This window comes from Neomonachus schauinslandi, chromosome 9 (assembly GCF_002201575.2).
Source record: "Neomonachus schauinslandi chromosome 9, ASM220157v2, whole genome shotgun sequence".
NCBI classification, from domain to species: domain Eukaryota; kingdom Metazoa; phylum Chordata; class Mammalia; order Carnivora; family Phocidae; genus Neomonachus; species Neomonachus schauinslandi.
Genome location: NC_058411.1, coordinates 64,230,439 through 64,243,509, shown reverse-complemented (window position 1 = coordinate 64,243,509; position 13,071 = coordinate 64,230,439). Strand labels below are relative to the sequence as shown.

The 13,071-nt window shown below is 36.8% G+C and overlaps 2 protein-coding genes across 2 annotated transcripts in view; one reads left to right on the top strand and one right to left on the bottom strand.

Annotated features, from left to right (window-relative positions):
• The window catches only part of AP4S1 (adaptor related protein complex 4 subunit sigma 1), a 44,596-nt gene extending 43,906 nt beyond the window's left edge, over positions 1 to 690 (top strand). Inside the window, exon 6 of the mRNA XM_021695778.1 lies at positions 167 to 690. Coding sequence (XP_021551453.1) covers positions 167 to 295 — 129 coding nt within the window. The 3' untranslated portion in view covers positions 296 to 690. The remainder of the gene's footprint in view (positions 1 to 166) is intronic.
• A 2,709-nt stretch (positions 691 to 3,399) lies between these two features.
• HECTD1 (HECT domain E3 ubiquitin protein ligase 1) overlaps positions 3,400 to 13,071 on the bottom strand; it is a 90,687-nt gene continuing 81,015 nt past the window's right edge. The window contains exons 36-43 of the mRNA XM_021695579.1: positions 12,497 to 12,698; positions 10,667 to 10,804; positions 9,799 to 10,406; positions 8,584 to 8,662; positions 8,363 to 8,456; positions 7,519 to 7,669; positions 4,465 to 4,609; positions 3,400 to 4,355 (exon numbers count right to left, since the gene is read on the bottom strand). Coding sequence (XP_021551254.1) covers positions 4,218 to 4,355; positions 4,465 to 4,609; positions 7,519 to 7,669; positions 8,363 to 8,456; positions 8,584 to 8,662; positions 9,799 to 10,406; positions 10,667 to 10,804; positions 12,497 to 12,698 — 1,555 coding nt within the window. The 3' untranslated portion in view covers positions 3,400 to 4,217. The remainder of the gene's footprint in view (positions 4,356 to 4,464; positions 4,610 to 7,518; positions 7,670 to 8,362; positions 8,457 to 8,583; positions 8,663 to 9,798; positions 10,407 to 10,666; positions 10,805 to 12,496; positions 12,699 to 13,071) is intronic.

Genomic DNA, 13,071 nt, shown 5'->3' with positions numbered 1-13,071 from the left:
ACACCAATTTTAAATCTAATTTCAGAAGTTCTGTAAAAAAAAAACAAATACACTTCATGCTTAGACTAATTTACATGGGAAAAATTATAAGCTAAGTCGTAAGTTATTAATGTTACATGTTAATATCTTTATAACTCTAAAACTAATTTCCTTAATATGAACTTAGATAATGTTTAATTTGGATAAAGTACACATCATTTTGGATGAGATGGTGTTAAACGGCTGCATCGTGGAAACGAATCGGGCAAGAATTCTTGCCCCTCTACTCATTCTTGATAAAATGTCAGAAAGCTGAATGATGGAAGGCTCTGCCAGACAACATCAACCTGTAGAAGTGAGAATACCATGGAATACCTCTCAACATCTGTAGCCCCAAAAATGTGGAAGACTGCACATTGCAAAATGGGGTGTCCTTCCAAAGACATTTTAAATAGGTGTTTTCCACATTTCCTAAATGGAAAACAAAGCTTTATTTTAAAATATGGTATTCAAAGAAATATTTTCTCTGAACTAAGAGACAAGTTTTGTTTTCTAACCATAAGCATTTTTTCCCTACTTGTTCAAATTTTGTTGAGTTCTGAGGGTAACTTTTTTGTTCTCTGCTTTCCTATGCACATTTAATTCAGGATTAGCAGCATGGGAAGAATGTGTGACAATTATCAGCCAATAAAATTTTAAACACACACAGTACTTTGAATGTTTTCTGAATGCTTTTTCCTTAAAATGATTTAAAAAGTCAAAACTTTACAAAATTGTGTACCTAATAAAAATTGAGAATTAAATTTTATGCCAGTTTCGAAAAGCCTGATAACCATTTTATTGGCACTTAGCAATTACAATGTCATCATGTAATTAATTCACTTATAATGTTACCACCAAAAATGAATGGTTACACATTAAAAGAGAGCTCTTACAACCATCCTTTAGGCCATATTGTAAATGGTTTGTCTTATTAGAAAACTTATTTGTAAATAAAAATTTAGTTCAAAGTCTAAAAATAGAATGCAAGAGAATATCTCTGTTGAGGTCAGCATGATATGAATCCGAGTTCTCCCCTGCCTCCCTAACTCATTCCTTTGACCCCTTCTCCTGGAATGTCTTGAAGCAAAGAAAACTAAGTCACTATAAAAAAGCAATAACCTGCCTGATCCTTCCAAACTTTTCTAGATGCTTTTGCTACTTAGTCAACAGGAGTATACAGAACTGTCTTAGGTAAAAGCATGTTTATGTGCATACTGGGTAGGAAGGCAGATAAAATGGAAGAAATAGAAATACAGTCTTGGTACATTAAGATATTGTGCCATCCTATGGAATTCTAAGAGTTCTTTCATCTACAACACTCTATCCTCCAAAAGAAAACATAAATGGACATTACAGGTATTGATGATTCATTCAGTACTGTTTGCTTTTTTTCTCTCTCTTGTATATGTGGGGGTGGGGGAAGGATTTCTTTTAAATCTTTCTTTCTAAAAATCTACGTACATATTTAAAGTTTGCATCTATTAAGACCCAGGCAACCAGGCAATAATGGATTCGAAAAGCAAACCTGAGTTGGACTCATTCAGAAAGGCAGAAGAAAGGCTTCTGATGCCAGAACAGCAAATGGTACATGTGTCTAAGATCCCCTTTTGCATTAAGTAGCCAAGGTGTGGGGAAAGCCCAGTCTAGATCAAAGTGCTTTGGAGGTCTAAGACATATTAGTTGGGAAACACTGTCCTAGTTGGTAGGCACTTAATCAGTAGCACATTCAGGTAACTGCTGAAACTGGTACACCAGAAGTAACTAGGGAGTGAACAAAATTAATTTTTAGGTCACACCAAAATAGCACTTGGTAACATCTTGGCACAGATTTTAGTACCTTTAGAGAATAACAACTAAAAAAAAAAAAAATACGAGGTAGATACCACAGGAAAGAAAGCCGAATAACCTAATACATGGGGAGACCCTAGGAGAGGTCTCCTAACACTTGATTCATGCAAAGTGAACTGTAATAGGACAATCTGTTCTTCTAGGCTGTGTCATAATTTCCTTTCATGTTTACTGCTGAATTGTGAACAGCTTTAAATGGTTTTTCACTCATGAAATTTATGCCTCAGATTGGTCAGCTTTATCTTGAAGACTCCTGACTTTTCATTTACTGAATGTATAAGACTCATCAATTTTACCTGCTACAGCAATGTGCTAGGCCAGGATTCAGCAAACCTCTTCTGTAAAAGGCCAGATAGTAAATACTTTAGGCTTCATGGGCCATATGGTCTCTGCTGTAAACACTCAGTTCTGCCACTGTAGTGTAAAAACAGCCACAGATAATACGTAAAGGAATGAGCATGGCTGTGTTCTAATAAAACTTTATTTATGGACACTGAAATTTGAATTTCGTAAAATTTCCACATATTATTCTTTTTGTTTTTTAACCACTTAAAAACTTTAAAACCATGCTTAGCACGTGGGCAATACAAAGCAAGCAGCAGGCCTTCGTTTGCTGAGCCCTGTGCTAGATTAGTCTTGATAAAAGCTGGGTATTGACATTTTACAGACTTAGATAAATGGCAATACTAAGCACATAAATTGGATTTTAACTCTAACACTAGTATGAAGTTTTAGTCATGCATCCATGACTTTATTGAGACAATCACCACCACTATTTTTTGGATTGAAGCATAGGTCATACATTTAAATATTGCTGTTATGTTTTATTTTAACTTTTATTCTCACAGAGAACTGTGAAACTAACAACAAGATGAGTCATTTAAATGCTGCCACTGATAGCCTGTCACAACATTCTCGCGCAGAGAATAGAAACAGTACGCAAACGGCTGACTGCAGTGGGAGGTATCTCTTCTAATGTAGAAAGGGAATGTACCTTTTAAACAGGTAAATAATAAGCAATTCCAAAATTTTCACTCCTAAAAAAGCCATTTGGCTAATCGGGCCTAGTGACAGTTCTTTCACCTAAGGGCACAGATGTGATACATCAAGGGGATTTGGAAAACGGAAATAGAAGAAGCCCTTTTCAAAACACCAGGAAATGGCAGTATCCTGGTGGTTTCTTTTCACACTAACACAACATTGAGAAATCATTCTTGGATCTTAGACTTACACATCCCTGCAGATACAAAGGTAAGGAGCAGATGTGGTGCTGAAAAAGTTAACACAAATAACTTGGCCATTCTTAGCTGAAGAATACTATAAGACAGCACACAACAGTTGGATCACAAGCATGTGAACATAATATTTCTTCTAGCTTTCCAGTTTCAGTAAGTGTATTTACTATAGAAAAATACATTTCTAAATGTAGCAATTTCAAAAAACTAAATCTCAGTGATTCAAAATAAAAAATATCTGGTTAAGCTCTTAGGTCTGCTCGTTGCAGTGAAATAGTCACGTGACACAGTTTTGTACGCTGCAAACATTTTAATGATTATTGTTGAGCATACATTTTGGAAATTTTTTACTTCAAACTGCAACAAGTTAAATAAATGTTTATAATATACAAAGAAAATACAACCAAAAGTAAAACTTGCTTTTAAGTGTGCCTTGCATCTAGACCAGTGTTTTTTCTTTTTTCCCCTTAATATACCTTTACTTCTGAGCTGCACAAACACACTTAAGAATTTGATCTTTATAGTACGGCATTTAGGAAATAAAAATATACTCCCACCTCAAAGAAATAAAAAGGTTGTGCATGATTATATGCCAAACAAAAGAGAGAACACTAGAATACTCTGATAGTGCAGGCATCATTAAAAAGGAAAAGAAAAAGCTTGAGATGCTCATTAACTCTCTATGTTTTAAGGAAGCAGGATTTTTGACCGAGTAGCTTAAAAGCCAGCAAAACAGGGATCAGTGACGGCAACTGTAGTGTATGAAGTATGAAACGACAAACTTTACACAAATACACTGTTAGAAATTTACCAGTGAACACTGAAGATATGAGAAGCTGCTCTTTGGAACAGTCAAGTAGGGACCACCTTTTTCCAGTCACTAAGCCCTTGTAGCAACACACAGTGTTCTGTGCTATATACTTGCTGGCTGGGTAGTTAAAGGATTTGTTTTGTCATTAGCAGCTAACCAACTTATTCCACATGTTCTTAAAGCCTTAATGGTTGAAATAAAGGCAAGTGTCATTAGCGTAGAGGATCATATACTTCTCTGCACACAAACACAAGAGGCTTCACTAGTATTTTAAAAGTCTCTGATGTCTCCCACTTCGAAGCTCAGTTGAGATGAAAGCCTTTCTCCATGGTAGCAGCTAGTAGGCGCTCTCTCATGATCTCCTCCGAAGAATATTCAGGCAACTTCAGATAATGCACACATGTATTCACTGATGGATAGCTTGCATCAGTAGCATCAACCTACAAAAAGAAAAGTGAAAAACAGAAGGCCATGACTTTAAATATTTATTTCTTTCAATCCTGCAGTAACTAAATTCCATTTGGATTCCCTATTAGCTAAGGTTTGTACCTTGCGTACAACTGTGAGCCTGGGATGCAGATTAGCCAGTCCACCTGGGGGTAGAGTTGAGCAACCGGTGGTAAACTGCAGGAATGCTTTCCTTTCATCTGAAGACATGCCACACAAAACCCTCACGAACCTCAGGAAACCAGGGCTAAAAGGAGAAAAATAGAGTTCTACTGAGCTGACAGATGATTTAAATGAAAAACACTACTTTGTAAGCCAGCAATAACCCAAAAAACAATTATCAACATGTGAGAAGAATACTATCTAGAGACTCTTGAGTAAGCATGAAATGAGTGGATTAAGCTACTTTAAAAATACCCTGCAAAGACTGTCTTGTAGTTATAAATGGTTGAGAAGTGAAACACTGATGGAGTTCAGGGACCAAATATGCAACAAGGTCAGCAAATCAGAAAACTTCAAAATGCACATGCATAATTAATCCAAATATGGCTAAACTACCAAAGGGGATCTGAAACAATCCATCTTTATTAACAGTGAAATAAACCATTTCTATATGCCACAACAGGGATGAATTTCATAATCATAATGTTAAACAAAAGAAGCCAGACCTTAAAAAATACATACTGTATGATTTCATTTACTAAAGTTCAAATGCAAGCAAAATTGATCAACAGAAATAGTGATTTAATATTAGAAAAGAATATAATGGGCAAGGGCAATTCTTGAGTTGTTTCTTGTTCTGGGTGCCAATACACAGGCGTCTCCCTTTTGTGAAAATTCTCCAGACTGTACATGCAATTTGTGCACTATTATAATTCAATAAAAAGTTGACTTAAGCAAAAAATGCTATGTTAAGTTTAAACTAATTCGTAATACGGTTGACCCTTGAACAACAAGGGGTTTGGACTGCACAGATCCACTTATATCTGTAATTTTTTAAGATAAATACAAGAGAGTATTGCAAATACATTTTCTCTAACTCATGATTTTCTTTTTTAATTGTAATCTGAGTATAGTTGACAGACAATGTTACATTAATTTGAAGTGTACAACACAGTAATTCAACAAGTTTATACATTAAGCTATGTTACCACAAGTGTAGTTCCTCATGAGTTTTTTTTTTTTTTTTTTTTTTACGATTTTATTTATTTGAGAGTGAGCGAGCGAGCACACGAGCAGGGGCAAAGTGAGAGGCAGAAGCAGGCTCTCCGCTGAGCAGGGAGCCTAATGCAGGGCTTGATCCCAGGACCCCAGGATCATGACCCAAGCTGAAGGCAGACACTTAACCGAATCAGCCACCCAGGCACCCCCCTCATGATTTTCTTAACATTTTCTTTTCTCCAGCTTATGTTATTGTAAGGATATAGTATATAATACACATAACATATGTACTGACTGTTTATATTATCAGTAAAGTTGGTCAAAGTAGGCTACTAGTAGTTAAGTTTTTGGGGTATCAAACATACGGATTTTCAACTGTGCCCCTAACCCCTACATTGTTCAGGGGTCAACTGTATTCTCTCATTTATGTTAATTTGGAAACATTTAAAAAGAAAAAGTACTATAGGGCCTGTAGTCTTAAAAAAATATCAGTGGTATGAAAGAAAAAGAAAAAAAAACAGCTAAAGAACTGTTTCAGATTAAAAACCTATCACAAGGCGCCTGGGTGGCTCAGTTGGTTAAGCGACTGCCTTCGGCTCAGGTCATGATCCTGGAGTCCCAGGATCGAGTCCCACCTCGGGCTCCCTGCTCAGCAAGGGGGTCTGTTTCTCCCTCTGCCCTCTTCCCTCTCGTGCTCTCTGTCTCTCATTCTCTCTCTCTCAAATAAATAAATAAAATCTTAAAAAAAAAAATTAAATAAATAAATAAAAATAAAAACCTATCACAAGATAACCCTATCACAACCAAATGCTATTTCCTGACAATGGGCAGTGGTGGTGAGGGGAGTGCTATGAAGGACATTATTGGAGTAAACAACGAAACTGGAATATGGACTAAAGATCAGCTAACAGTATGAATTTGCTAGTGAATGTGGATACATGGGAGAATATCCATATTTTTAGGAAATGCACACTCTATCACAGAATAAAGGCACATGATATATGCGACATTCTCAAATGGTTCAGAAAAAAATAGTACACACACACATATATATCACGTGTGTGTGTATATAAATAGATAATATAAAAGAAGTATTAAGTACAGTTGAATCTGGGTAAAGATGATATGGGAATTCTTTCAACTATTCAACTTTTCTATTTGAAAAAAAATTTTTTTTTTTTTTTTTTTTAAGATTCCACTCACTTATTAGAGAGAGAGAGATCACAGAGGCAGAAGGAGAGGGAGAAGCAGATTCGCCACCGAGCAGGGAGCCCGATGCGGGGCTCGATCCCAGGACCCTGAGACCATGACCCGAGCCGAAGGCAGACACTTAACTGACTGAGCCACCCAGGCGTCCCTCTATTCGAAATTTTTTTAAAATAAAGGTTAATATATGGGGCACCTGGGGCTCAGTCAGGTTAAGCGCCTGCCTCCAGCCCGCACCAGCCTCCCTGCTCAGTGGGGAGTCTGCTTCTCCCTCTGCCTCTCCCTCCTGCTCATGCTCTCTCGCTCACTCTCTCTCTCTCAAATAAATAACATCTTTAAAAAAAAAAAAAGGTTAATATAAAATGAAGCCTAAGGGCTTAAAGGGGTGCCTGGGTGGCTCAGTCAGTTAAGCATCTGCCTTCGGCCCAGGTCATGTTCCCAGGGTCCTGGGATCAAGCCCTGCATCGGGCTCCCTGCTCAGCGGGGAGTCTGCTTCTCCCTCTGCCCAGCCCCACTGTGCTCTCTAGCTCTCTCTCAAATAAATAAAATCTTTTTTAAAAAAATGAAGCCTAACGGTTTACTATTTACCCAATTTTTAAAATAATCAACAATTAAAATAGAATCTTAACACCAACAAAGACTCGGTTGTCTTTTTGTGTAAACTCAGCCTTATCAATGGATATGAAAACAGCTTTCTCACTTCACTAAGTCGTAGTTCTTTAGAGAATCTGCCATTTGATTTTGGGACATAAACTATTTTGTTGACCTTAGAAAATAACCAATACATACCTGTCACGTGTATAACCTAACTTAGGTTCAGTATAATTAATAATATCCTCTGCTGCCCAGGATGGTGACTGGTTTCCACAAAGTATCATCTGGACTTCTTCATGGCTGAAGGAACTTAATTTCTCCATTGGAAAAACTTTGTTAAACCCATCTACATTATACACAGCAAAAAAATAAAAACAAAACACACAACTCAATTTCTAAGTTACAATTTCAAAATACCAAATTTCAAATCAAAATAGCTAATATCAACTAAATGGACATAATATGAATAAAATATTAATAAATGCTTGAAAAAACAAATATAAATTAAAATAGCTTGAAATCAAAGCTGTGCTAAGGTTTTAAGTACAGAAGTTTCACTTAATACTGCAAATGTGAACAGAGATATTCAGTCACTATGGTCAGTAGCCAAATTCTAGTAATTTCTTAACCAGCTCTTTGTGTCATACAAGGCTAGCCAAAGCTATATTCTCATTTTCAAAACTAGTATGTGATGAATAGTCTAATATATTTTGCTTCAATTCTCACCTAAGAACTTAGGTTCTAACTTGGCTTAATTCATGTAATGTGTAAAGTACGCAACCTATGTCCACATACAAATGAAGAAATGGAGGCCAAAAGTGAGTCCCCCATTACTCAGGAGGAGCAAGTTGAGGGTATACCACAGCTGGAGAATGTTCCAACCTGTTCTGGGTACTCTGTGGGACCTAACTATCTGGAAGACAGGAAACTAGAGGGCAAATCTAGAGATTACCTATATTTCTTGACAAGAGAAATACCTTAATTTCAAATGTCTCAAAGTAAAAGGAGAAAGATTAAGTTAAAGAGCCCTAAAAATTACCTCTAAAGGCTTCCATCTGTTTCTGAATACCCGTATGCATACAAAAGTCAAACATCAAATCCACATATTCTTCTGCATTATCCATTGTTATCATCTACAAAGGAAAATTTGCCAACATTGTTGTTAATATCTAGGAATATTTCAGTAGCACCTACTACAACTGGCCTCATTAAGAAGATGTTCTGAACTTACAACTACATCAAAAACAAAATTTTTATTACCTCATCTTCCCCACTTGGCTTGAGATCCACAGCTGTAAAACCATATATTCTTGAGGAAGGGCAAAACTGGAAATTTAAACTGGGAAGACAAAAAGGACTGGATTAACATTCAGCTACCATTGGTGTTTAATTTTTAAAACACTGCTGCCAAAGGGGCACCTGGGTGGCCAGTTGGTTAAGCGACTGCCTTCGGCTCAGGTCATGATCCTGGAGTCCCGGGATGGAGCCCTGCATCGGGATCCCTGCTCAGGGGGAGTCTGCATCTCCCTCTGCCCCTCCCCCAACTTGTGCTTTCTCTCTCAAATAAATAAAAATCTTTAAAAAATAAATAAAACACTGCTGCCAAAACCATGAACCCCCACTCCCCACACCCTTCCAACAAAAAACAGTATACTAGCTTAGATGTTAAGTAGGAGGACTTTTGAATGCAAAACCCCTGTGCACAAAAACTATTAGAACAACCATTACCAAACCTGGCTTTGCAAAGATTGCAGGAAACCACCACCTTTCCATATTTCACTTCTCTCTTATGGCACAAAATTAACAAAGTAAGAGTTTTTGCAATAAATTACGACAGCAGCATCTTTATTTTGTTTTTTTCAAGGAGAAACTACTGCTTCACTAAGTTATTCACGCTCTGTCTCTACCCTGAAATCAAACCTTGAATATATAGTAAATTATCAAACAAAACCTCTCAGAATTATCAACTAAGAAAGAAAGAAGAAGAAAGCAAGACTTTCAGTCAGCCCAAAATCATAGTAAAACATACTAAGGGTATAATAATTACATGTATACAAATTAACAGAGTGTTATCAAAAGATGTGTAGCATTTGAGTTAGCTAAGCCATTGGGCATAAGGCCTACATACAGACCAAACTATTTTGAGCACTGCCAAGTACACTATATTAACTAGCCATGATTTCTCAAAATATTTTTGGCTTTGGACTTTCCTGTAAGATATATACATTAATCATATTTGATAAATCAGATAATCTTCCAGAGATGTGATGATTTAATACACTATGTTCTGGTATTCTGAGTGTTGTCTTTATAGTATGAACTATTCAAAGATTCAAATCAGTAATATTTCCTACAGCATGTTATTGTTCTTAACAGACTACTGAACTCATACACTGCCTATTAGTGGGGACAAAGAAACAAAAGCTTTAAAACTTATTCATCCATTAGGTTGACAAACATGTATAAAAAACTTACCCTAAATCCTCTATGCTAAGTGGAGGCCCAGAACCTGATGGATTCTTTAGCACTAGTTCCTGTAATTTCGTGTTCTTCTCATCTTCAGAAAGACCTTTGTTGCTTAAAATCTGACGCCTCTTGACAGCAAGGTCTTTAATTTCTTTTAAAAATCTGGCTCTGTGTGGGTTTACTAGTTCAAAGTCTTCCCAAGTTAAAATTCCATTAAACCAAGCTGGGGGTTTTGGTTTGGGGGGATCTAGAATAAACTCTGATTTTGAATCCTCTTCAAAGCTTCCTACTGAGAGTGAATCATGACCTTCTTCTGTAGAAGCTTCAGACTGACTTTCAGTACAGTGTAAGTCTCTATCACTTCGTGACTCATAAATTAATTTACTCATATTGCTTTTAATGTCACCCATACACATAAGTTTAAAGAAAGGTTTAGAAATAGGTAAGTCCACAAGTCTATTGTCTTGAATGCATTTGGCCAAGAAAATTCCAAGGAAATGAAAGAGTTTCGTGATCCTTTCAAGCTCATCACTGTCTTGTGGAAATGGTGCTGTGAACAGTCCACATGATCTCTGCACATAGTAACCGGGAGGTTTCAATCCACCCCCAAGATCAACCTAGTGTTTTAGAGGGAGAAATACAAATAAAATTAGATAAAAGATGTATAAATATTAAACATCTTCATCAATTTAGTTAAAGTATTTATGTATACACCTTTTATTAAATAGTTTTTGGTGACTGAGAGAACATTTTAATAGCATCTAATCAATAATAAAAAAGAGAGTCAGAAAGCCTGGCTTAAATTCTGAAAGCATAACCTATTTTTAATACTAAAAGCAGAATCACAAATAATCACAAAATGGCAACTAAATCTTACATGACGAGATTCATCATCTGGAAAATTATCATCACAAAGCCAAGCTCCCAGATCAGTTCTCTGGAATTCTGCTGCCACCAGAGCATAAAACTCTAATGTAGGGCCCAAGCCAGTTCCTTCTTCTCCTAAAAATTCAACCTAAAATGTAAACAAATTGTGGGGACAAGTGAGCTTAAAAAATTTTTCTTAAATGATCCCATTCTTGCCAATACGTCTTTTTTTTACAAGAGTAGAACTTTTTTTTTTTTTTAAGATTTTATTTATTCATTTGAGACAGAGAGATACAGAGAGAGAGCGACAGCATGAGCAGGGGGAGAGGCAGGGGGAGAAGCAGGGGGAGAGGCAGAGGGAGAGGGAGAAGCAGACTCCCTGCTGAGCCAGGAGCCCCATGTGGGACTCCATCCCAGGACCCTGGGATCATGACCTGAGCCGAAGGCAGACGCTTAACCATCTGAGCCACCCCAGGCACCCCGCAACAGCAGTAGAATATTATACACAACACATTATAGACAACACAGAAGTTTTATTCCATTTTTCTAAAAAGTGTGTTTGTTGTACACCACTGCATAAACACTGTGGTGAGCATTGTTCACCACATTGTTCATTAATTTCACAATGTTCACACACAATGTTCACACCAACCCTATAAAATAGATTTTCATCTCATTTTTTTACACCAAAGGAAACCAAATTTTAGATAAAAAGATTACATCATTTGCTTGAGGAAAAAGTGGCATACAGCTGTGTATGTGTGTCTATGTAACACTAAAACCTAAACTCTTGCACTTACTCCTGACTTTAGGCAATCACTTTAAAGGCTTTTATCCATACTCTACATACTCCACAAGTGATTTGAGGCAGCTTATAAAAACATATAGTGCATGGTTAAAAAAAATAAAATAATTGAGGTTGATCTAGTTTGAAGAATAAGATGAAGGCAAAGAGAGTTTAAAGTGAAAGCCCTAAAAGCCTTATATATTTTCTAGAGATGTATCATATTTGCCATGATCAGTCTCTGATTCAAATGATAAACTAAGGGACGCCTGGGTGGCTCAGTCAGTTAAGCGTCTGCCTTCAGCTCAGAGCCTGATCTCAGGGGGGATGAGGACCAAGCTCCACACTGGGCTCCCTGCTCAGCAGGGTCTGCTTCCCCCTCTTCCTCTGCCTCTATCCCCCACTCGTGCTCTCAAACGAATAAATAAAATAAAATCTTAAAAAAAAAAGATAAAATAAGCAGCTGGTTCACATTTATGAGAGAGATTTCTTCCACTGTCCCTCATATAGGGAATAACAGGTATATAGGATATAATCAACAATGCCTACAGTAACATCTCTATAGTAAGGATATTAAATTTTATACTGTTATTTGCCATAACATCTCTCAACACAGGCCAATGATATAATGCCAAGCACAGTCTAACAATATTATAAAACAGTATGCTCCCAAATTGCAGATATCTAATAGCAGAGCTTAATATAAAGGTAAAATACAGAGTATCAAAAAGAATCCTTAGTGAGTGCCATTATTCGGCTCAGGCTTTGTTAAGAAAGGAGTAATGTCCTTCAAAAAGACCAAGCACTTTCCCACCTCAAGAGTGAAGATACTCTTTGCTGCTCATCAAATCACAAGATCCTGACCTCTGAAGAGGTGAGCTGACATCCTCTTATAAAAGATGCTCTATCAGAGGGAAAGGCCTTGCATAGAGGGCAGAGAAATCCCTCTCCATTTTTCATTTCTATCTACTGTAGTTTGCATGCTGTGGAACATACAGGTTTGCTGGTTTTCTGTCATTCCTGCATACTAAAAGAAATTATATGTGAGTGAGGTACCTCAAGAACTGATTTCCGATCTGCATGTATTTGCATGACGTTCTCAGCCCATTCCATCAGTGATTCACCACGTGGGACTTTTACTCTTTCATGCTTGAGACGACCCACTCGAAACTCTCCAGGATCATCTCGCCTGACAGTACTGGTGGTCCTTGTTCTTTCCACAGTGGCTTCACGTCGGTTTTGTAACCACACTATTGCTCTAAAATAGAAAAATATTTATGTAGCTCTACCATTCAGTAATAGTTAGAATGTACTATTAAACCAGCAATGTAATTCAAAGATTTAACTATTCTTTTTAAAAATAGTATTTTATTAGGCAACAGAATTAGATTTTCTTACTGCATAAATTGTTGCTTCCTCTCTTAAAACATATAAACCCCTTTATTATTTTCCTAAACAAATTGAGAAAATACTTAGGTATTTTTCCTCTTTACTTTAGTAATTAACAGATCAAAATAAAGGTCTGTGGTTCCAATCCCATGTGACACAAAAATATACAAAAACTGGGGATGAAATGAACAGCATAGGGAATACAGTCAATAGGATACTAATAGCATTGTATGGGTGACAGA